General features: G+C 56.2%; 1 protein-coding gene across 2 annotated transcripts in view; it reads left to right on the forward strand.

Annotated features, from left to right (window-relative positions):
• The first annotated feature begins 904 nt into the window (after positions 1-904).
• The window catches only part of PHF2 (PHD finger protein 2), a 66,759-nt gene continuing 42,648 nt past the window's right edge, over positions 905-25,015 (forward strand). Inside the window, exon 1 of one of the 2 annotated variants that reach the window (XM_072760730.1) lies at positions 905-1,318. In XM_072760730.1, coding sequence (XP_072616831.1) covers positions 1,221-1,318 — 98 coding nt within the window. In that variant the 5' untranslated portion in view covers positions 905-1,220. Of the gene's footprint in view, positions 1,319-2,082; positions 2,645-25,015 lie in introns of those variants that run through there. The other variant, XM_025984484.2, reaches the window with a different exon arrangement.

The raw sequence follows: 25,015 nt of genomic DNA on the forward strand, positions 1-25,015 counted from the left end.
GCATGGGGCACCCTCACAGGAGCCTGACCACCCAGGAGGCCGCAGGGCCGGGAGCCAGGCAGCAGCATCTCGGGGGCCTGTAGCATGATCCCTGGTGTTGCGGGGGGGGGCCCACATGGATGGGTGGCTGGGCTCCAGGGCAGGGAGCCTATGTCAACCGTTCTGCAGGGACTGAGCACTCTGACAGGGGTCCTGTGTGGGCAGCTGAACCCTAGGTCAGGGAACAGGGATGGGGGGGACATGCAGGAGACACCAATGGGCATGTCCCTCTGCTCGAAGATCGAAGATCGCGGCCACATTATTCCTTGGCCGCCTGGTGGGAAGGACATGGTGCAAGGGCTCTCCCCACACCAGGGGCTCTCCCCTGTGCCCTGCTTCCCCCTCCCAGGCCGGTCCTGCTTCCTTCATCCCTCCTCCCCCACCCCACCCCTCTCCCACGGGTCCCCCCTTCCTCCCTCCCCCCACAAGCTCCCCCCATTCCTACCTCTCTCCCATGGGGTCCCCCATGGGTTCCCCCCTCCCCACCTCTCCCTCAGGGAGTCCCCCACCCCATCTCTCCCCCAGCGGGTCCCCTCACCCCTCCCTCTCCCCCACCCCCGCCCCTCCCCCACGGCCCCCCCCATCTCTCCCCCAGCGGGTCCCCTCACCCCTCCCTGTCCCCCACCCCACCCCTCCCTCTCCCCCAGCGGGTCCCCTCACCCCTCCCTCTCCCCCCGGGCTCCCCCCCAGGCTCCCCCCCAGGCTCCCCCGGCCCACCTTCACCCGGCAGGTCCCCGGCCCGCCTTCTCCCCCGGCCCGCGGCCCGCCTTCCCTCGGCAGGAGCGGCGGCCCAGGCCGGCGGGCGGAGGCGGCGCCACCCGGGGCGCTGACGTAGAGGCCGCTCGGCGGCCGGGGGTCCCTTCGGTGGGGCCGCGGCTCCCCGCCCGCCGCCCCCGCGCGTCCATTCCCTTTTGTGTCCCGCGCGCGGCCCGGCCCCGCGCACACTCGCGCCCTGCGCCCCGGGGCCGGCGGGCGGCTCCCGGCGCGGCCCTGCTCCGCGCGCCCCGCTTTGTGTGGACGCGCCGGCCGGGTGCGCGCGGGCTGTCGTGCGCCCCCGGCCCCGTCCCGGCCCCGGCCCCGGCCCGGCCCGGCCCGGCCGCCGGCCCCCCGCCCGGCCCGCCCGGCCCGCCCGGCCCGACCCGGAGCGCAGCGCGGGCCGAGGGCGGGCGGGCGGCGCGAACATGGCGACGGTGCCCGTGTACTGCGTGTGCCGGCTGCCCTACGACGTTACCCGCTTCATGATCGAGTGCGACGCCTGCAAAGACTGGTTCCACGGCAGGTGAGCGCGCGGCCCGCCGCCGGCCCCGGCCCCGGCCCCGCCGCCCCCTCCCCGCGCCCCCGCGCCCCCGCGCCCCGCCGCCCCCGCGCCCCGCCGCCCGGGCCCCGGTGCGCGCCCGCCCGCCCGCCCGCCCGCCGCTGCCCGCCCGCCGCTGCCCGCCGCTGCCCGCCCCTGCCCGCCGGCCGCAGGCCCCCGCCGCCCGCCGCCCGCCGCCCGCCGGCCGCGCGCCCTTTTGTGCCCGGGGCGGGGGCCGGGGCCGGGGCCGGGCGGGCGCCCCTCGCGCGGCGCACAAAGCGGGCCGGGGGCCGCGCCGGGAAGTTGGGGCGCCGCGGGCGGCGGTGACAGCGGGGCCGCGGGGAGGCCGGCTCCAGGCCCAGGCCCGGCCCGCCGCCTCCCCCGCGAAGTTGCAGGAACTTTCCCGGCGCGGGCGCGGGCCCCGGAGAGGCTCGAGCGGCGGCCCGGCCAGGGGGGCGGCCGCGGCGGGGGGGCGGCCCTGGGGGGTCCGGCGCGCCCACCCCCCGCCGCGGACCCGGAGCCCGGGACGCGCGCGCGCGCGTGTCTGTGTGTGTGTGTGTGTGTTTGCGCGCGCGGGGGGGGCGGGTTCCCCCGCACCCCACTTCCTTGGCCCGCGGGGTGGGTGACAGCACGGCTCCGTGGGGGGCGCCCGGGTCATCTTGACCTGTGCTCTTGGGGGCGGGGGGGCGGGGGGAGGCCGTGGGGTGGGGGCCGCGGGCCGGCCTGGGCTCCTGGCTGTGACCTGGCCCCAGGCCTAGTTCTCAGAGCGAGGCCCCTTCCCACCCAGAAGTAAGTGGGGAGGAGGAAGAAGAGATGCTCACGGTGCCCAAACTGCTCCAACAGGTTCTCACGTGTTTGGGCCTGGACAGGACAGGGGCCAGGGCCGGCCAGGGGTGGCCAGGGATGGCCAGGGCGCGTGCCCTCTGGGGCTCCACCAGCCGGGCTGGGGCGACCAGGAGTGTGTGCTGGTGGGTGGTCCGGGAGTCCCTGGCTCTCCCGCTCCCCTGAAGGGTGGATGGGCCGGTAGCTCCGCTGGTTCCCAGGTTGGGGAGCCAGGCAGCCAGATGTGACAGGACCTGCTCTGGTTGGTCAGTACCAGGTGGTGGAGAGGGGCAGCGCAATGCCTGTGGCAGGGACCCCTCCTGAAATCCCAGGGGGCCTCGGGGGCTGCCTTTCTGCCTGTGGATTCCCAGGGCTGCAGAGACCCGGGGCAGACAGAGGTGTGGGGGGGCTGCCTCTGGACTCTCCAGGACGGTCCTGCACGCACACCCACCAGCTGGCATCCCCTCCAAGTTCATGGCTGGACCAAGGGTGAGAGCTGCCACCTGATCCTTCAGGGCTACTCAGTTCCAGAGACGCTGAGAAGCTGACCCTGAGCTGCCGGCCTATGGGGGCCCTCCCCCTCCTCCCCCTCCTTTCCTCCCCCTCCTCCCCCTCCTCTCCCAGGGCCTACTGAGCTCCCTGGGTGCCCAGGCCCCATGGAAGGCCTGGGAAGACCTTGCGCTGCGAGGAGCGCTCTCTGCCAGGTTGGGAAGGCAGGCCAGGTCTGAACTAGACTTTGAGACTGGGGGTGAGGGGTTGGGGGGGAACCCAGCAGTGGGGGGGCAGACCGGGCAGAGGGGCTGAGAGCTGGCGGATCTGCTGGACTGGCCAGGGTACGTTTAGCCTTATCTCCTTACTCCTCATTTCTCAGGGGAGGGCTTTGATTTGATCCAGTGTAGGCACAGGTCAGTTCATCAGCCTGGAGTCACTGCTCCCCACATGGGGTGGCCCTGGGGTCTGCGGGGCCGTGCTCCTCTCCTGCCCTGGGCACATGGTCAAGGGCCTTTCAGAAATGAGTCTTGACATAGCTTTCCCTGGAGGCTTGGGGCAGGTGCCGAGATGGGGCTCACAGGATCCAGGGGTGAGTCTGGGCACCCTCCCTCCTTGCCCCTGCACAGACTCCCTCTTCTGTGATGAGAGGGTGCCATATGCTGCTTGTGCTGCCCCAGACTCTCCAGATCCATGTCTCCCTGTTCTCTTGTTTACTTGGGGTTCGACAGCTCGCCTCATTTTATTTTATTTTATTTTATTTTATTTATTTTATTTTATTTTATTTTTTGAGAGGAGAGGGTGCAGGGATACCTAAACTAAGCAGGCTCCATGGTGAGTGCAGAGCCCAACTCAGGGCTTGAACTCACGACCTGAGCCCAAATCCAGAGTTGGACGCTTTCCTGACTGAGCCATCCAGGCGTGCCTCAATTCATTTTTGAAAACTTTATAACTTTTTATTTTTGAGAATTTTGGACTTAAAAAAGTTACCAAAGTGGTTCCGTGTCCATAGACCCGTCAACCTGCTTCCTCCAAAGGTAGTGTCATGACAGACTGTGCAACAAGCACAGAAACTGAGGCAGAAGCATGGGGCAGGCCCCAGCGGGCTGTTAGCCAGGTTTGACTTTCCCTGACTGCTCCTCCTCTGTTCCAGGACCAAGGGTGCATTTCAGTCTCCTGAATATTTCTTTTAGAAGGAAATTTTGTATCATTCCCTGAAATAGCACATTAGTGTAACTTGCAGGAGAGGTACTGTAAAAATAAACATAACCGTTAAACGGCGGCAGGCTCTAACTTGTCCCACCTGTGATCTGTCACGTCCCTCCAGGGCACCGTGTTTGGGGAAGGCTGGGAAGGGTCTCTGTGGTCACCCACACTCACAGGGGCCCAGGCTTTGCATCCCACCAGGCAGGGACGTTGTTGGGGCAGCTCGGTCCTTGCAGTGCCGCCTGTTCCCAGGGCACGTTGGCCTCTGCAGGAAGCCTGTCTGCTGGGCTGGGCTGGAAGGGAGGAGTGGGTGGCACCCCATCTCCTGGGTCCGGGGCACCCTGCAGTCCTGCCAGCCTACCCCCGCACTGCCTGCATGGCCTGCACCGTGGCCCAGGACGCTGGCCTCGACCTGGGGCAGGGAATTGTGGCCAGCTGCCTCCCGAACTGTCGTGTGTGTCTGGCAGGAAGTGTGGCGCCCTGTGGGCTCGGGGACTTGCCTCCTAGGTTTGGGGCTGCGGAGCCCCCTGGGGCCTGTGTCCCCACCGCTGCTGCAGCCGCAGCCGCATCGAGGCTGCTGCAGGGAGTGACCAGCATCTTGCCTTGTCACCACCCTGGTGGGAAACGGGAATGAATGTGTTAGAGTGCCACACATCCCGAGGCTTCCCGGTCCCTGTCAGCTGTCAGTTCCAGGGGCTCTGGAGGCATCAGCAGTAAAATTTTAAGGAGCTCAGAAGCCGGAGGTGTGGTGCGTGCCCTTGGGCGACAAGTTTCCTTGACGTCTCTCGGTAGATGTTTTTGGGCACGTGTTGTGCGTGGGTTGAGGTGCTGGCTGCAGAGGTTCCCAGGGTCACAAGGCACATCCATCACCTCTTGTGGGGTTTCTTCGACCCGAGACAGACTTGGATGTGAGGAGCTTGGTGCCAGCCTGGGAGAGCCCTGTGGGGCATGGAAGCCGCATCGGACCAGGGCTGGGAGCCCCATGGGGCCCCTGACCCAGGAGTGGAGGGGCGACCTGATAGGGTTCCTCTGGCCGTCGTGGAGATGTGGGGGGACACGGGTGCGCCCAGCAGCCAGGCCAGGTGAGAGGGGTGGGCAGGCTGGGTGTGATCTGCGTGCAACTCTGATTTCCGCTTGTCCATGTGTGCAGCTGGGCTCCTCCCCGCGAGGGGTCCCTGCTCTGGGCTCACCATCCCAGGACTGGTGGGCTTTAGGGGTGCTTCCACATCCTTATCCCACCCACCCATCCCTCTAGGGGTGGAGCCCTGTTGGGAGTCCTCGGCCCCCACTGGCTGGCCCTGTTCACCCCGAGAAGTGAGAAACATGTGCACTGGAGGGAAAGGGCCCACCAGGGTCAAGCTTCCACGCTGTGGCCTCCACACCGGAGGTGGCAGTTACGTCCTCGAGCTGGGGTTTCCTGGGTGTTGGGAGGCCATGCAGTCTAGGTGAGTGTGACGGGTTAGTTGGGGAGACGGTCATCTTGGGACCAGGAGTGCTCAGTGTGTGAGTCAAAGCGGCTCTGAGGAGGTGGGGGCAGTGTCCTGCCTGCATCTCGAGGGCACAGTGGAGGCCCCGTTCCTCCGTCCTTGGAGTCGGGCTCGCTGTCATCACCACGGTGTTGCTTTTATTGGAAGTAGTGGGCTGCAGGCATGTGTGATATGGCCTCCGTCCTGCAGCTTGGGTTTGTCGGGGTCGCTCAGGCTCAGGCCTGGCCTGAAGTTAGGCAAGGCCCCTTCCCCGGGCACCCTCTCCGATGGGCCATGCCTCCCCCCCACCTCTGTGCTCAGGGCACCTGGCCACATGGTAGGACTTTCTCCCAAGAGAATGAGGGGATTGAGGGTAAGTGTCCCAGGAAGTGGGATGTGCCAGGAAAACCCTGCACTGAGGTCCTGGGGGGGAAGCAGAGCCCCTGGCAGGCTGCTGACTGGCCGATGTGGCTGCAGCCCTTTGGAGGGGCTCTGGCATCATGCTTAGTCCTGTTTGTCGGGTCCCACAGTGGCCTACCGGTCGGCTACCTCGTCCCCTCACCCCACAGTGAGAGTCTTCACGCCCAGCAGGCGCACGCACCCAGCTTATATTAGTCTGGCTTGAGGCTGAGCAAATGGTAGGCACCGACCACTGTAGCCGTGTCCGTGGTTTCCCAGACCTGCTCAGAAGGAAGCACCTTTGCGGTGGGGAGTTCCTGGGGGTGCCCCTGCGACCCCACTGTGCCCAGCGCCTTGCGCATGCCTGCTCAGGGCTGTGCCTCGGGCCCTGCTCCTCCTCCTCCGACTTGGTCCTCAGCCCTGTGGCTGGGTGCTGCTGAATGAGCAATGGGTGAGGGCCCACCACCCTGTGAGCGCTGTCTCCTGCGAGGAAACCTGGGATTGTAGCAGAGGCTGGCTGTGCCCCCACATGTGCGGCCTGTGTGCAGAAACCAAACTTTTGTCTTGGTTGCTGCTTATTTTTAATTGGGAGTGAGATGCACACGTGGTGCTGAGTGTTTGAAAGTGCGGGGTTTACTGCATCTTGTGTGCTGGGAATTTTGCACTGCCGCCTCTGTCTGGTTTCCAAATGCTTTCATTACCCTAGAAGAAAACTGAACCCTTTAAACAGCTCCTCCATCCCTGGACAGCTGTCCTTGAGTTTCCCATGACTCGGGGGATTTCGGTGTTCTGGATGTTTCCTACGAAGGGAGTCCTACCACGTGGAACCTGTGTGTGGCTCCTCCCCCCAGCATGGCTGTCAGTCCATCAGGGTGGCTCCTGTCCACGCTTCTCGGGCGTCGTGCAGTGGGCAGACCAGGGTGGTTTACCCACTCCATGGACATTGGGTCTTCCCACCAAGGCCGTTGTCGATAGAGCCGTCATGAACACTCGTGTGCAAATATTTGTTGGAAGACCTCCCTTCATTCCTTTGGGACATTGCTGTGTCCTGCGGTTATTCTGTGTTTACCTGTCAAGGCGGCCACAGCTCTCGTCCATGAGGCTGCACCATTCCGGGTTCCCACCACCCGTGTGGGAGCCATTGGATTCCTCTGTGTCTTTGCTGACACCTGGCATTTCCCACTTTATACATCCCAGGCCTCCAGGTGAGTATGGAGTAGACTCTCAATCGTGTCGATAGACATTGTCCTCATGGCTGATGATGGTGAGCGTGGCTTCATGTGCTTGTCGTCCCTTTGTTTGCCTCCTTGGGAAAAATGTCTGTTGAAATCCTTCGCCCATATTGAAATTGAGTTATTTGATTTTTTATTGTTGAATTGCTCGAGTGTTTTATATGTTCTGGGCACTTAAAAGATACACGATTTTCCCTTTCCAGGAATTGTCTTCTCACGTATGGGGCAACGTCCATAGATGCACAAAAGTTTTAAACTAGGCAATATTTGGTTTATCTTTTTCCTTCTGTTGTCTCTGCTTTTGGTGTCGTATCTAAGAATCAATGTCTAATCCAAGGTGACAGATATTTGCCCCTTTGATTTCCACTAAGAATTTTAGAATTTTAACTCTTATTTGGTTTTTGATGTAGTTATTTTTATATGATTTGGGGTAGAGATCACCTGCATTTACTTGCAAGTGGACATCCAGTCATCCCAGGACCTGTTGTTCACAAGGCTGCTCCTTTGCTGTTGAAAGTCTTGAGAGCCTTGTTGGAAACCATTTGGCCTCGTACACGAGTCCTTGTGTCTGGGCCCCATTCCATTCGCTGGTCTGGAGCAGTCACACTGCTGCTGACTGTAGCTCCAGCGGGCTTGAACAGGAGGTGTGAGACCTCCGGCTTCGTTCTTTATGAATACCGCTTCAGCTGTTCGGAACTTCCAATTCCGTGGGACTTTAGGATTGGCTTCTGTTTCTTCAGAAAGGGCCGATGGGATCCGACAGGGGAGACGCTGCGCCTGTAGATGGCTCACTGTGGGGCATTCTGACCTCTGAACCGGGTTTTGTGTTCTGATCCTAGAGCTCGGGGTGTCTTTCCATTTATTCAGATTTAGGTCTTTGGTTTCCTTCATGGTGTTCTCTGAATCCACCATGCCTTCATGAAGCAGACCGCCGCATGGTTTACTCCTTTGGCTGCGGTTGTAAGTGGGATCATTTCTAGAATTTCCTTTTTGGGTCATTCATTGCTGGTACTTTTTTTTACCCCTGTTTAAAGAAACCACCTTTTAGTGATTGAATGTCCAGCACGAGGCGTGTGCATGACGCAGGGGTTCAGGCGTGTGCGGGGGTGTCTACACGTTTGGTGGCACTTGTGTCCACATGCTTGGGGGGGCGAGGGGTGCCCGTGTCGGCTGGGCTTTGCCTCTGTCACATTCTGGTGTCTTCCAGACACTTGTGTGTGGGTGTTGGGTCACACGGGTCTCTACGTCCTTCAGCCTCCTCCCTTCCAAGGAAGCTATGGTGTGGGGAGTCAGGCCCGCTGTTGGGTCCATGCTGCCCAATGCCTTGCTGACATTCTTGGGGTTCCCACAGTACTGGTGGGCAGGACAGCAAAGGTGGGGGTGCAGCTCAGGACCCCAGAAGGCAGGCTGACCCCTGAACCTGCAGCTTGGGTGTAGGACACCCAAGGAGGACAGAGAACCTGCCCCAGGGATGGTAGCCTGGGCTGTCGACTGAACCATGAGTTCCTGCCAGGCAGTCCAGTGTCCCCAGGAAGTTTGGCCTTGTCTCTTGCCATGTGCATGGGGACTGGGTCCTGTTTTTTGCCTCACACAGAGATACAGGTGGCTCTCCTTCCTCCTGTGGCTGCCAGATTATGGACACTGAGCATGGATGGTGCCCTGGGAGGGCCCTGGGGTCGGGTATGCAGCTCGGATCCCCCTACCCGCGCGGGCTAGTGCTCCCAGGCCAGAGTGTACCTCGTCCCATGACAGAACGCACACGCTCACAGCTCCCCTTGAAGGTTGGCTGCTTTGACTGTCACTTGGCTTCCCCCAGGACACCCCATCAGGGCAGTGTGGGTGAGCGGGAGGCCTGGGATGGTGCTTCCAGCGAATCCTTGCACATCCCTTGGAGATGCAGGGCTTTCCCAGCTGGCCCCGCTCACCATCCTCCCAGCTGGCCTGCCCTCAGCCACAGAGGGGATACGGATTTGGGGGTTCGGGCCCCATCTCCCTGCCATGTGACACTTGGCATCCTGGAAAAATCCAGAAACAGTGACCTGACGTCGTCGTTTGCCTCCTGGGAGCACAGGGCTGGGGAGGCGCGGGGGCTTCCTGAGTGCCGCAGACCCCTGGGGATCGAGCAGGCGGGGCGCATTGGAGCCCTCTGTTGAGTTAGCGGAAGGTCCAGGGTTGTTGCCCTGGGCATGGGGAGTCCCGAACATCTGGCACCCTGTGCTGTCCCCCAGCTGCTTTGGACTGAGGTGGTGACAGCAGGGACACCAGGTGGTGAGGGCGTTTCCTGCCACTTGTGTGCATGGAGCCCCGGGCACCCCCTGGCTGCGGTCCCTGTTCTGCAGCGCCCGGGCCACTCGGGGCCCCTGTCTGCCCTGACCCGAGAGCCACACTGGCTTGTGCTGCAGGCAGCCCCGGGTCCCTGGGGCTCAGACACCGGTGGCAATAGCCCTTGGGGTGGCTTCCCGCCTGCCACATGAGGTGGCGTCAGGTTATCCGCTGCCCAGCTCCCTTCTACCCTGGTGCTAAGATGGTGGGTGCTGGCCAGGGGCCACCCAGAGCACCATGTGCAGGAGGGGGGGCGACGGTGGGGAGGCGCCCTGGGGTGTGGGCCAGGGCCGCGAGTTCCCATTTTATCCCCGGCTCAGTAGGATCAGGACAGCCTGACGTTCCCTAGCAGAGGTTTGATTAACCAGGTTCTGTGCTGGTGCTGCAGGGGTGGGGGGTGGGGGAACCTGGAGAGTGCAGGGGGGTGGGAAGGAGGGGAGGGGGGAGGGAGGGAGGGTAGAAGGAGCCTTGGTGGGGGCCAGGGGGATGGTTGATGGAAGCTGGGTGGAAGGCTGACAGCCTGGCCCTGGCGGAGGGCCTGGTGAGGTCAGAGTGTACCTGCCCCTGCTCCTGCCCCGCCACTACCCTCGCCTCCATCTGCGCCCTGGAGGTGGAGCCCTAGCCGCCCCTGGGTCTGGTGGTGGGTTCGCAAGGTGAGGACTCTTGGGTGGTCCATGTGGACGCTGTGTGTGGGGCCCTGCCTACTGGGTGCTGCACGCTGGTGGGCAGGTCAGGCACGCGTGTTTCAGGCCGAGGCAGGGGTGAGCACCTGTGGTCAGGTGCGGGACTAGGGCTCGGGGCCCCTCACCTGGCTCCCACCAAGGACAGTAGGTGCCCTGGGCCTGACTTCGGGCACCAGGCACCCCCCCCCCCGAATCCAGTCCCCAGACTGTGACATTTCTGTGGGGCCCGAGGGCAGTGTCACCATGTCAGGCAGGGTTCACTCAGGGGCACCTCTGGGCTGGGGTGAGGGAGGGACCAGGAGCGGGGGCTGGCTCTGCCCACCCGTGTCCCCTGCTGCTCCCAGCACACGTTCTCCATCCTCCCCATAGCCATGCACTCCTCCACACTGGTCACCTGGCGCCCCATGGTCTCCCCTCATGTGTGTGTGAAGGCCTGGAGCTGGGGCCAGGCAGGGAAAGGACTCAGGAATACATGAAGCTGACCCCAGATGGGACACGGGGCAGGGGGCAGCCTGCAGGCCTGGGGCGTCCCGGGGACAGGTGGGAATCAGAGCGGCTGACATTTCCTGGGATGAAGAACACCTGCCTCTATTCACCTAGAGATGGTGGCCGGTGGCTGGGCTGGATTTGTAAATGCAGCACGAGCAGGTGGCATTTTAAAACTGAGAGTGTGTCCTGGAAAGCTTGACTTCTCCCAGGAACCAGCCCCGTTCCAACTTCCTGAGAGCCAAACATACTCGTGTTTGCTCAGCTTGCATGCCACCCTCCGCCCCTCCGGCCACAGGAGCCTGGGCATGCTGCGGGGTCAGGACATTGGTTCTGCTGCACCACCTGGCCAGCGTCCCCTCCGTGTCCCCTGCACATTCCCTCCATGTCCCCTCTGTGTCCCCTCCGCATCCTGTCTGCCAACCTCCTGCGTGACGTTCAGCTTGTGTGTCACCTTGGGCTCCCCCGGTTTCGTTCAGGGACAGTCCTGGCCTTTAGGTGACCTGCCCTCATACACCTGTGCCTGACGGGTACGTTGGTGACGGGAAGGTGCGGGTCCAAAGGCGTTGTGGGCGTCAGAGGGGCAGTGGGTTGTGCAGGTCCCCCAACTCCCTGGGCCTTTGTGTCCTGCTCAGGTTGGTGTCCTAGGTGACACATCCATGTGTGTCCCTCCAGGGCGGAGGGTGCAGTTGTCATATCCTCGAGCAGTCGCGTCTCATGTTCTCCTGCTGTCATGTGGGTCTGCAGCAGCCACCCTGGGGCCCATGTCCCCAGGGCCCACGTCCCAGCCCCCGGGGTTTTTCATAGCGGCCATGTGCTTTCCCAGGAGGTAGAGAGAACAGACCTGAGACAGACTTGACAAGCGCCGGCTCCTGGCCCTGCGCTTCCTGCTCTGTGGCCCCCGGAGGCTCTCTCTGTGACTCTGGGCCCCCTCTGCAACCCAGGCCCCCTCCACAGCTCCCAGAGGCCCCTTTGGAAGCAGGGTCAGGAGTCAGTGTCAGCAGCCTTCCCCGGGGGGAGGTCCCGAGGCCCGAGGGGCAGGGGAGGCAGCGCCAAGACCCTGCCTCCTTGCCCGTGCTTCCCTGTTGATGCTCTGGGTTCAGGGGCTTTGGGTTCGAGTCCTGTGGGCCAGAGGATCCGTCCCTGGGGACCACGTAGCACCTCCCATGTGGGTACTACTGGGTCCTAGAGGAGGTGTCTTGCTGGGACCGCCATGGCCCCTGGGGCTGCCCTGTCAGCATCGTGGGCCAGAGCACCCTGGAGGGCCAGAGCACCCTGTGGGGCCTTCCGGAGCCTTCCCAGTCGCACTGCCCGTGGTGGATGTCCCCCACCAGGCATGTGCACTGCTCGTGTGCCCTGCCCGTGTGTCCTGCTGCTGTCCCTGTTGTGCCGGGGCGGGTCCTTGTGCCGTGGGGGCCATGCTCTGCCTGTGTCCTCACCCTCAGGACCACCCGGTGCTCAGCCGGGGTCCCCTAAGTGCAGGTCGGACACTGATGCTCAGCATGTCCTCTCCCAAGCTCCCGGCTGCGGTGGTGCGCCACCCCCCCACAGTCCTGGCCACCAGGTTTTCGTGTCCTGTCTGTGCTTTTCTCGTCATATGGTCATGTGCGGTTAAACATGAGTGCGAAGAGTGGACCTGGTATTGCAACGGGACAGGGCCTCCAGCCACACCGTGTCTGCTCCTTCGGGTGTAGCAGCCCCGGGGGCCCAGCTGCCTGTCGCTGGGGGGCTACTCCCTGTAGGCGGCAGGCTACCCGGGGCCACCTAATGCGGCCTCCTGGGCACTGCCAGCGGGGTCTGCGGGGACGGAGGGCTAGGCCTCCCCTCCCTTGCTTTGGAGTTCTGTTTCTGTTAATATGACCTGGACTGGTTTTGCCCCAGGCCACTGACCTGTCTGGCAGCCTGGCTGTGGATGGGTGAGGGCTTCAGGGCTACAGGGTTGAGGTTTCTGAGCTCCTGGCAGGGGCGTCCCTCTGCTGCTCAGGGATGGTTTCCCTGGAAACTGCTGGAGTAGACTCTCCAGACTTGCGTCTAATTCTTAAAGGGCCCGCGTCCTCCACGTGGACCGCCTGTTGAAATCCGCGGGAGCAGGTCTCAGAGGCAGAGGGTTTGAACTGGGAGGTAATATGTGAAGAGCCCAGACCGGCAGGCTGGCAGGCCACGGGCTGGGGACCTGGGCTCTGGGGCCCGAGCGCATCAGAGCTGGTGTGCATCCCTAACTGAGCACCGAACACCTGGAGGAAGCAAGCCCACGTCCACAGGGTTGAGCGTTTTCTTCTGCGGCTCGTGGACCAGCCTGTGCCCCCGACTCGTGTCCATGACTGCATGTTACTTTATGACCCGGAGGAGGACAGGTGGGGAGTAGGATGGTCCCTGTGCAGAGGCCCTGCCCCTGTGGCCTCACAGCTCACAGGGTTTGTGGAGTTGGGCTGCCTGATGGACTTGAGGGTACCCCCCACTGGAGGGCACCTGGCCTGGTGCCCTCCTCCTCCAGATGCCCTGAGGGGCTCAGCAGACTGGCTGCTGACCACCACCTGGGGCCCAGAAGTCCTGATGCCCCCAGGAGGGGAGAGCCTGACCCACCTGGGGTACCACATGCTGGGGAGCCTGCTTCTCTGATGGTGAGGACCAGGCTGTGGTGGGATGGGCAGGACACCCAGTGCATGTGAGAGCTGTGGTTGCAGGGACTCTGCCGACTTCTTCTCCCAGACGTGGCTCTCAGCCCTCCAGAAAGGCCGTGGAAGGGACACAGGGTGCCCATGGGGCTCCCGGGGGGTGATGGAGTGCTCCCCACCCCCATAATGACTGCTGCCAAGCCCCCTGTGGTGCGGCGCCCTGCTGGGCTTGGCTCCTCCTGGCCGTCAAAAGGCCCAGGACCCCGGGCCTCCTCGCACCGTCCAGCACAGGGCCCCGGAGGCCGGCTCGTACTTGGCCACCTCGTGGTGTGCGTGGTGCTCAGGTGCCAGGCCTGTCTCTCAGGTGCTGGCCCAGGTGACCCTTCCGGATGCTGCCACAGGGGGTGTTGAGGCAGCATGGCTGCCAGGAGCACAGGAGATGGCCCAGGGCAGTGGTCCCCATGCAAAGGACATGTGGTCACTGGGTGATGACCCAGGAGCACATTTCCCTGAGAAGCGGCACCCGGTGCTGTCCTCTTGGCCTCACCCTGTGCCCCCTTACCTTGCTGTGAGTTTGTACCTGTGCCCTTGGAACTGGGTGGTGGTGGGCGAGGAGTGTGGTGCTGGGGCGGAAGCAGTGGCAGTGACAGTAAGGGGAGTGGTGTGTCTGCTGTCAGAGTGCTGGCACCCTAGACCACCGAGAGCAGCTCCTGTCTCCTGAGCTGGTGGGGATCCACCCTCTGCACACACGGCAGATCCCCTGGTTCTTCCACTGTGCTTGCTGGTTTGGTAAAGGAGAAAGGAGCCAAGAACGGAGGCTGAGTTCGGTGTTTGGGTGCCATGTGCTGGCAGGAGGGTCTGCGTGGCCCTGAGAGGACCCGGAGGGACTCTGAGCTGGGAACCCAGCACACGGGGTGGGTGGGTGTGTGGGAGGGACTGGGGTCCCAGTACGCTCTAGGAGGGACATGGCCCCACCAGTCCCCAGCTAGGACCCGCAGGCGCCCGGGACGGGGGTGGCCGAGGCCCTGTAAGTCTGCCTTCTCCTGAACCACAGCGTCTAGCAAATGTGTCTGATTTGTTGCTTAAAGTGTTCCCAGAGTTTCAGATTCGTTTCCAGAAGTTCAGTGTTCTGCAGATTGTGTGACCATGTCTCGTGCTGTGTTAGTGCCAGTGAGCACCGTCATGCTTTTGAACTCACCCCCCGCCCCCCTGAAGTCATTTGAAATTTGAAAGGACTTTCTGTTCTCAGGAGCCTCTGCTGGGACAGGACAGGGACGCTGCTTTCCCTGGTCAGCTCCTGAGTTTGGAAATTTGAGCTGGGGGCATGGGTCAGGGCGCACCTGCCTCTTGGTGTCACTTCCCCGTCCCCTTAGGATGGCTGGTGGCCTCCTGCCTGTGGCACTCCCCAGCCAGCGCCGCCCTGGCCTGGGCCTGGGTCTGGGCCTGTGCCACCACCCGGCTTCGGTGCCTGCTGGACAAGGCCTTCCGGGGGCAGAAGCTGTGGACCGTGAGGACGCTCCCCCAGGTGGCCGTCACGTCCTGTTCCTGTGGCCTTCATGGCCTGCATGTCCCAGGCAGGCTGCCTTTGGACATCATGCTGGGGCCGAGTCTGAGCAGAGGGTCCGGGTCTGAGACTCGTGTGTGGTTCTTGGCCTGCGATGTTGCCCCCAGGGGCCGTTGGGGCGCTGGGAGACCCCGGGGTCTTGGGGAGACAGAGCTTCCGGTTGCCCCAGATCCTGGGCTGCATCATCAGGGAGGGACCCCCGTGTGGCCCGGACTGTTTGGGGCAAGGATGGGGAGGGGAGCTGAGGCATGGACGTGGAGGCCCCTGGGCTGGAGGCGGCTGGGCTGGCAGTGGCGCTGGTGCTGTGCTGGTGCCCTGGGCCCCAGGACACAGACAGGCACCGTCCAGCTCCACCCACCTGCCCCCCAGGACCTGTCAGCGCTTGGCTGGCCAGCCAAGGGGAGGGACAGGTGGCCCCTAGCGGGGCTGGGCATTTCCAGCTGCCGAGCACAGGGCGTTCACAGTGGACACAGTCTGTCCTGACCCCCAGCCCCCAGAATGCTGCTGTCCCTGGATTCTTCCTGCTTCCCAGCAGAGGTCATGGGCTGTCACTTGGGCTTTCCCAGGCCAGCCCTCACCTGAGCTTCTGGGGACTGCACCGGTGGCCAGAGCTGTACCTGCAGGGCCCCGGATCCCCCATAATCCACCGCCTGGTTTGGGGCATGCTGGGTGCACCCCGAGTCCCTCTGGCCTGTCCTGTGTCAGACCCTGCACCTTTGTCCACCTGCCCTTACCTGCATGGAGAAGGAAGCCTTCCCCGCCCTCGGCTGGCCTCTGGGGGACTGGCCTGGGCCTCCCTGCCTTCGTGTGGGCCTGGCTCGGGGCCCCAACTTTGAGCCCAGCATGAGTCACCCGAGCGACACATGGCTGGGTTCAGGGTGGGCCGGTCGGCATGCACAGGATCCCAGGATGTGGCCTGGCTGCCCACGGTCCACCTGGATACCCGCTGGCCAAGGGGACATTTCTACTGATTGGAGGGACTCCCCAGCCCTGACCCGGGGAACAAACGCGGGGGTGCTTGGAGCCCCAGGGGGAGGACTCGAGATGAGCTGACCTCCGAGGTGGGAGAAGGCAGGGGTGGTCTGGGGATCAGACCAAGCGGTATGGTGGGTGGCTGAGGGCCCGGAGCCCTGGCTCCACCCGTGGTGTCAGGAACCCCGGGTGGGCGGCCGTGAGGTCGTGCTGCTGAGCGGCGGTAAGCCTCCCGCAGGCGGTGGGTGTGGCGTGTCCTGCTCCAGAGTACCTGCCTGCGGCGGTGTCTGTGCTGATGCTGTTGCCACAGGCTTTATCGGGGTTCCTGTCGGGGCAGCACTGGTCCAGCCAGGAACCCTCATGGCTCTCAGACACCTGTGCAGGTTTCCTGTCTGATGGAGAAAATAGACTTTATTTGTAGAGTGGTTTTGGATTCCAGGAAGACGGAGAGCACAGCGCAGAGGGTCCCCATGGACCCTGGCCTGCCCGCGGCCTGTTGTGGACACCTTGCGGGGGTGCGGCTGTCCGTCCGAGCTGCCCAGCCAGGACTGACGCGCCATTGTTGGTGACTGATGCCCATGGTCGCCCTGGGGCTTCACGCGGGTGTTGTGACCCCGTGCACCTTGAAAACATGCAGTGATGTGACACAGAGTAGGTGCATGGCCTAGAAACCCTGTGTGTCCCACCTCTCTGTCCCTCCCTGTCCCCAGCCCCACGGGCTCCATAGTCCTTTGTCCCGGAAGGCCGTATGGCTGGGCCCATGCTGCCTTTGCAGGCTGGCCACCCCCCTCGGCGAGGCGCCCCTGTGGCTTCTCACAGCTGGCGGCGCATCTCCTTCGCTGCCGAGTCACCCTCCCTGGGCTCACGGACCCCGGCTGATGTGTCCGGCACCCATGGAAGGATGTTTCCAATGCTTCTGAGTGTCGGCAATTACAAATAAAGCTGCATAAACACCCAAGTGCGGGATTTTGTGTGCAGTTAAATTTTTAGCCGGTTCGGGTCAACACCTAGGGTTTGCCTGGTGATCAAATGGCAAGAGCGTGTTTAGCTTTTTTTTTTTTTTTTTTTTTTAATGATTTTATTTAGTTGAGAGAGCAAGAGCAAGTGAGCATGAGGGGGGGTGGGGCAGAGGGAGAAGCAGACCCCCCCTTCTGAGTAGGGAGCCCGATGTGGGGTTCGATCTTAGGACCCTGGGGTCACGACCTGAGCCGAAGGCAGAGGCCTCACCAATCGAGCCCCCCAGGCACCCCTGGCATGTTTGGTCTTGTGAGAAGCTGCTGAGCTGTCTTCCGCAGCGGGGGTGGCGATCTAAGTCCCCAGCAGCCTGCCGGGCACACCAGGTGCTATTGGTGTCCTGGACGTCGGCCGGGCCAGCAGGCGAATAGAGGGATCCTGTTTTAATCTGCATTTCCCTGATGACAGCGACGTGGAACATCTTTTCATGCTCTTGTTTGCTGTCTGCTTGTCTCCTCCGGTGAGGTGTCTGTGGATCCTTTGCCCATTTTTAAATTGAGATGTTAGTTTTCTTATTATTGTGTGTTTAAGAGTTGTATATTTTGGATACTAGTCATTTACCAGATACATGTTTTGCCAAGATTTTCACTTAGTCTGTGGCTTATTTTTTCATTTCCTTAAAAGCATCTTTCACAGAGCAGTTTAAAAAAATTTCAGTCAAGCTCAGGATATCAGTTTTTTTCTTTCATGGATCGTGTCTTTAGTGATCATACCTCAAAAGACACCAGGACACTCAGATTTTCTCCTGTGTCTTTTAGAGATTTATCATTTTGCATTTAGGTCCAGGATCAATTTTGAGTTGATTTTTGTAAAGCTATTAGATCTGTATTCTCATTCTTTGTGTGTGGTATGTGTGTGCGAGTGTATGTGGATGTCCGGTTGATCCAGTATGCATATGTATATGTATATGTGTATATGTGTGTGCGTGCATGTGCATGCATGTGTGGGTGTCTGGATGATCCAGTGTACATGTGTATATATGTGTGTATATGTGTGTGCATATGTGCACACATATGTGGGTGTCTGGCCCACACCACATATGCCAGCACCATCTTCCTCCATTGCATGGCCTTTGCTCCTCTGTCACAGGCCAGCTGACTGTATCTCCAGGAATCCATTTCTGGGCTCTCCGTTCTTTTCTGTGGATCTCTTTGTCTACTCTCTCCTCCAAACCCCACAGTCTTGATGACCGTAGCAGTCTAGAAAGTCTTGAAGTTGGGTAAGGTCAGTCCTCCAGCTTTGATCTTTTACTCTTGTGTTGTGTTGGCTGTTCTGGGTCTTTATCTCTCCATATAAACTCAGAATCAGTTTGTTGATACCCATGAAATAAGTTGATTGGAATTTTAATTGGGATCCCTTTGGATCTACAGATGAAGTTGGGAAAAGCTGATGTCTTGACAATATTGAGTCCTCCTGTCCATGAACATAGAACACTGCTCTATTTATTTAGTTCCTTGATTTCTCTCATCAGAGTCTTGTAGTTTTCTTCATATAGATCTTGCAATATTTTGTTAGGTTTATTTATTTATTTATTTATTTATTTATTTTTTAAGTTTTTTTTTTTATTTATTTATTTTTTTTATTTATGATAGTCATACAGAGAGAAAGAGAGAGAGGCAGAGACACAGGCAGAGGGAGAAGCAGGCTCCATGCTCCGGGAGCCTGATGTGGGATTCGATCCCGGGTCTCCAGGATCGCGCCCTGGGCCAAAGGCAGGCGCCAAACCGCTGCGCCACCCAGGGATCCCTATTTTGTTAGGTTTATATCTAAGTATTTCATATTTTTAAGTGTTAATGTAAATGAATTAGAGAAGGAGACAAACCATGAGAGACTCCTGATTCTGGGAAACAAAAGGTAGTGGAAGGGGAGGTGGGGATGGGGATGGGGTAACTGGGTGATGGGCACTGAGGGCACTTGATGGGATGAGCATGGGGTGTTACACTGTATGTTGGCAAATTGAATTTAAATTAAAAAAATGTTAATGTAAATGGTATATGTTTTTTAATTTCACATTCCAATGTTCATTGCTGGTGAATGAGAAAAGCAATTTACTTTTGTGTATTAACCTTGTATCCTACAAACTTGCTCTGATCACTTAAAGCTCCAGGAGCTTTTGTTGTTTGCTTGGGGTTTTCTTTTCATTCATTTTTTTAAAGATTTTATTTATTTATTCATGAGAGACACAGAGAGAGAGGCAGAGACACAGGCAGAGGGAGAAGCAGGCTCCCTGCGGGAAGCCTGATACAGGACTCTATTGCAGGACCATGAGGTCACAACCTGAGCCAAAGGCAGATGCTCAACCGCTGAGCCACCCAGGTGTCCCAGCTTGGGATTTTCTACATAGACACTCACGTCATCTGCAAACAAAGGCAGTTGTATTTCTTCCTTCCCAATCTGCATATCTTTTATTCCCTTTTCCTATCTTATTTCATTAGCTACGGCTCCCAGTACAGAGTTAAATAGGAGGGGTGAGAGTGGACATCCTTGTCTTGTTCCTGATTTTACTGGAAAAACATCTAGTTTCTCATTTTAAGGATGGTGTTAGCTGTAAGTTTTGTAGAGCTTTGTTCTTTGGAACAGAGGGAGGGAGTAGAGGGCGTTCCCCTCTGTTTCTAGTTTGCTGTGAATTTTTATCAAAAGTTGGATTTTGTCAGATACTTTTTCTGCACTATGGATATGGTCATATTTTTTTTCTCTACCCTGTTTGTGTGGTGGTAGATTACATTAATTGGTTTTTGAGTACTGAACCAGCCTTGCATACCTGGGATCAATCCCTAGTGGTCATGGTGTATAACTTTTTTTATACACTGTTGAATTTGATTTGCTAATGTTTTGTAGAAGAGTTTTTGCTTTTTTTTTTTTAAGTTTTTTAATTTTATTTACTCATGAGAGATACAGAACGAGAGAGAGAGGCAGAGACACAGGCAGAGGGAGAAGCAGGCTCCACGCAGGAAGCGGGACATGGGACTCCGTCCCAGGGCTCCAGGATCACGCCCTGGGCTGCAGGGGGCGCTAAACCGCTGCGCCACCGGGGTGCTCTGTTTTTGCTTCCATATTTACGAGAGATGTTGGTCTGCAATATCTTATAAATACCTTCATCTGGCTTTGCATTAAGGTAATGCTGGCTTTATAGAATGAGTTAGGAAGTATTTCCTCTACTTTTAGTTCCTGGAAGAGATTATAGAAAATTGGTATAATATCTTTCCTAAATGTTGGTAAAATTCATCATTGAACCCATTGGGCCTAGTATTTTCCATTTTGGAAAGTTGTTGATTATTGATTCAATTTCCTTTACAGATGTAGACTAATTAGATTATTTATTTTTCCTTCTGTAAGTTTTAGTAGATTGAATCCTTTCAAGGAATAGGTTTTTTCTTGTAAGTTATTAAATGTGTGGGCATAGGGGCACCTGGGTGACACAGTGGTTGAGTGTCTGGCTTTGGCTCAGGGCATGATCCCGGGGTCCTGGGATCGAGTCCCACATCAGGCTCCCTGCAGGGAGCCTGCTTCTCCCTCTGCCTATGTCTCTGCCTCTCTCTGTGTGTCTCTAATGACTAAATAAGTAAAATCTTTAAAAAAAATAAACATGTGGGCATAGTTGTTCATAATAATTCCTTTAGTATCCTTTCTGTGGTATCTGTAGTGATGGCCCCTCTCTCATTTTTGATATTAGTAATTTAGGTCTTCTCTCTTTTTCTCTTAACTTGGATACAGACAAAGAATCATCTTTTGCTTTCCTTGACTTTTCTCTGTTTATTTGTGGTATTTTCAATTTCATTGATTTCTGCTCTAATTTTCATTATGTGTTTGCTTACTTTGGATTTTCTTTTCTTTTTCTAGTTTCTTCCGGTGAAAGTGGAGCTGACTGGTTTTAGATGTTCCTTTGTAACATACACATCCAATGCCATAAATCACCCTCTAACCACTGCTTTCACTGCATCCCACAAATCTTGATAAGTATTTCATTTCCATTCAGTTAGAAATATTTTAAAATTTCTCCTCAAACTTTTTTTGCTTCTGTGTTATTTAAAAGTGTGTTATTTAATCTCCAGGTGTTTTAGGGTTTTCCATATATCTTTCTGATACTTATTTCTAGTGTAATTCTGTTGGGTTGTGACTATATCCTTTGTACGATTTCTTTTAAGTTTGTTAAGATGTGTTTTATGGCTCAGAATGTGATCTTTCTTGGATGAATGTTCTATGTGAGCTTGAAAGGAATGTTTATTTTGCTTTTGTTGGATGAAGTATTCTATGAATATAAATTAGATCTAATTGATTGATAGTGTTGTTCAGTTCAGCTACGTTCTTACTGATTTTTGTCTGCTGATCTGTTGTTGGAAAGGATGTGGAAATTGCCAGTATAGTAGTGTCGTCTATTTCTCTTGCAGTTCTGTTAATTTTTGCCTCATGTAGTTTGATCCTCTGTTATTAGGCGCATACACATTAAGTAAAATTAACCCCTTTATCATTATCTATTTCCCCTCTTTATCCCAGTTATTTTTCTTGCTCCAAAGTTTACTTAATCTGAAATTAATATGGTTACTTGATCTCTTTTGATTAGTTATAAGCATGGTATAACTTTTTCATCCCTTTACTTTTTTCCTCAGTTAAAAATTATTTATTTATTTATTTTAAAGATTTATTTATTTATTCATGAAAGACACAGGCTGAGAGAGAGAGAGGCAGAGACATAGGCAGAGGGAGAAGCAGGCTCCTCGCAAGGAGTCCAATGTGGGACTTGATCCTGGATCTTGAGATCACGACCTGAGCCAAAGGCAGGCGCCTAACCACTGACCCACCCTGGCATCCCTAAATTTTTAAATTTTTATTTATTTTTTAACAGACCTTTATTATAAAAAAAAAATTGGTTTTAGGTTCACAGCAAAATTGAGTAGAAAGCGTAGAGAATTTTTCTTCCCTTTTCCCCACATCGTATCTTTACTTTTAGTCTATATTTTTTATGTTTAAAGCATGCTTTGGTTTATGTATATTTATATTTAAAACAGGGTTTTGCTAGACAGTGTATGGTAGAGTCTTGCTTTTTTTCTCAACCTTAGAGACTGTCTTTTAATTTGTATTACAGACTGCTGGAGTTTAAAGTGACCACTGATAATGCTGGATTAATACCTATATGTTTATTTCTGTTTTCTATTTGTTGCTCCTATTCTTTGTTTTGGTTTTTGTCTTCTGCTCTTTTTCTGCCTTCTCTAGTTTTAAATGAGCATTCTGCAGGATTTCATTTCTTTCTCTTCTTCTAGTGTATCAGTGATACTTCTTTTTTAACTTTTTTAGCAGTTGCCATTACATTTGCAATATATATACTTAAGGCTAACGCAGGCCCACTTGCAAATATCCTGTTAAGGGCAGTGCAAGCTCCTCACTGCATTCCCAGATTCTTCCTCTGTCCTCATATAAGTGCTGTTTTCCTATCATTTATTTCTAAGCTATAATTCAATACATTGTTGCTAGTTTGTTTTACACAAACTATTATCTGTTACATCAGTAAAAATAAGAAAAACAAAATATTTTATGTTTTCATAACTTATGCCTTCTCAAACACTCTTCCTTTCTTTATGAAGATCGAAATTTGTGACCTATATTCTTTCCTTCTCTCTGAAGATATTTCTTTAACATTTCTTGCAAGGCTGGCCTGCTTGTGACAGATTCCCTCAGTTGTTTGAGAAAGTCTGTTTCTTTTTCACTTTTGAAGGATAATTTTTCAGGATACAAAATTCTAGGCTGGTATTTTTTTTTCTTTCAACACTATCAATGTTTCATTCCACTCTTCCTGTTTGCATAGTTTCTAAGGAGAAGTTTGCTATAATTCTTACCTTTGCTTTTTCTGTAGATAAGGTATTTTCTTTGCTCTGGATTTTTGTATTTTCAAGATTTTATCTTTGTGTTTGATTTTCTGCAGTTTGAATGTGATATGCCGAGGCATTTGTTTGGCATTTATCCTGGTCGGTGTTCTTTGAGCCTCCTGGATTTGTGTTTCGAGCCCGTCACCCAATTTTGGAAAATGCTCAGCCATTATGATTTCAGATCTGTCCTCATTTCCTCTCTCTTTCGTCTCTTCTGGCCTGGCCAGCACACATGTGTTATTCCTGTACAGTTGTCCCATACTCCCTGCACATTCTGTTCGTGTTTTTCTTCCTTTTCCCTCTTGGCTCTTCAGTTTTAGAAGTTTCTGTTGACCTATCTTCAAACTCATAGGTTCTTTTTTTTAGAGATTTATTTACTTCAGCGAGAGAGAGAGCATGAGCAGGGGAAGGGACAGAGGGAGAGAGACTCTAGCAGACTCTCTGCTGATTGTGGACCCTGGCACGGGGTTCAGTCTCAGGACCCTGAGATCATGATATGAGCTGAAACCAAGAGTTGGATTCTTCACCGACTGCTCCCCAGGCGCCCCCTCAAGCTCACAGATTCTTAGGTTGGCCTTGACAGTCTAGTGATGAGCCCTTGAGGCATTTTTCTGTTGCTCTGTTTTTGATTGCTGGGATTTCCTTGTTTCATTCTTTCTGTTTACACACCCATCTGCTCTCACATGCTGTCCACCTTTTCTGTTAAAGCCCTCAGCATGTTTACCCTGGTTATTTAAATATCTGATCATTCTGAGATCTCTGTGATACCTGGGTTCTTATGCTTTCTCTGCCTCATCAGACTTGTATTTTTATCTTGTATGCCTTGTAATGTTTTGTCTTGTAAGTTTTTTTTGTTGCAAAAAATTACTTCAAAGACAAGAAAACTGTCCCCTTATATGCCACCACCTAGAGGCGCACATTTGCTCCCCTTCTGGGTGAGTTGGTTGCCTTTTCCTCCTATTGCAGTATAAATGTGTTCCTGTCAGTAAACATTTGGGTGCATAGTGATCCATTAGGTGGTTTCTGACCTAACAGCTCCCCTGACGTTGGATACTTTGGTTTGTGAGGGTTTTTTTTTTTTGTCTCTGCTGTTCCCAGGGGGGAACAGCTTTTGGGCTGTTGGGCAGCTTTTCTCGCTATAGTTCACGGACAAGGGTGCTGAGGGAGGCCCAGAGCGGCAGTGCCCAGGGCAGCCTCCTCCCCTGCCCCAGTCATCCTGCTGTTTCTGAGGCCCTGGGCTGTGCCGGTGGTTCTGCAGGCTGTCCCAGTGAGGCCCCAGGCCCAGAGTCTCCGAGGACAGATATGGTGCTCCTTGGGCTGCCGGAAGGCAGGGTGTGTTGGCTGGGAGGAGGGCTGCCCCCAGATGTCACCACTGAGGCCCGGCCCTGGAGGGGATGCTTGAAGGCCTCTGAGACAGGTGGGATCTCAACACCCTGAGGGGAGGCAGTGGAGGGAGCCTCAGGTGGGTGAGGTGGGGACGCGCTGCTCAGGTGATTTGCTGGGGAAGGAGGGCCAGAGGTGGCAAATTGCCAGCAGCATGGCTGTTGGGCTCCTGATGTTGGTCCATCTGTTTTTTTTTTTAATAGATACCTCATAGGTTTTTTTTTTTTTTTAAGATTTTATTTATTTATTCATGAGAGACACGGGGTTGGGGGGTGGGGGGGTGGGCAGAGACAGAAGCAGGCTCCATGCAGGGAGCCTGAAGTGGGACTCAATCCTGGGTCTCCAGGATCATGCCCTGGGCTGAAGGCGGCGCTAAACTGCTGAGCCACCGGGGCTGCCCTGTCCAGGGTTTTTGAAAACAGTTCTGTTAGCTGTGACATGTGAGAATCAGGAGATTTCACCTAAAGATGTGCACTTCCAGATTGTTGTGAAACCTCAGGGGATCTGACGGTGCTCAATGCTTATGTATGAGGTGCCAGGGGGCCTGTGCTGCCCTGGGGCTGCCACACTCTTGTCTCTGCTCCTGGCAGGGCTGACTAGGGGCTGCCCCTCGGTCCCCACGCCCGTCCACTGCCTCCCTGGGGTGCTGTGCTGTGTCCCTGCGCACATCAGGGCCTGTTTGGCGTGTCGTACTAGATGACCTCCAGTCCCCGCCTGCTGTGGGGAGGTGTGATTGGTCTCTGAGGGCCTACTTGTGGAGTGCCAGCGCTTCGGATGCCTCCCTCCTCCCTCGGAGCCCCGGAATGGCACCAACCGTGATTTGTAGAAGGTGCGACCGTGGGCCGGGTAGGCCTGGCATCCATGCTTGGCCTCAGCATCTTTATCGCACACATGAGGGGGCTGGACAGGATGGGTGTTTGCCGGGAGTCCGTTTCACCTCTGACAACGCAGGAGTGTTGACTCCTTGACCACTTAAAGCCGCGCTCAGAAAGTGTGGGCCGTGCACCACGAGCAAGGATCAGCACTTGTTTGACCTGCATTCTTTACAGGTTTATTTTTTAGAGTCAGAAGAGTATTTTTTAATAGGCTGTACATATAAAAAATTCCAAAAGCTTTGCTTTAAATCAAATCAGTTTATTGTGTTTATAGTTCTTTAAAATTTTTGAAG

Source organism: Vulpes vulpes, chromosome 1 (assembly GCF_048418805.1).
Source record: "Vulpes vulpes isolate BD-2025 chromosome 1, VulVul3, whole genome shotgun sequence".
In the NCBI taxonomy this organism is placed as follows: domain Eukaryota; kingdom Metazoa; phylum Chordata; class Mammalia; order Carnivora; family Canidae; genus Vulpes; species Vulpes vulpes.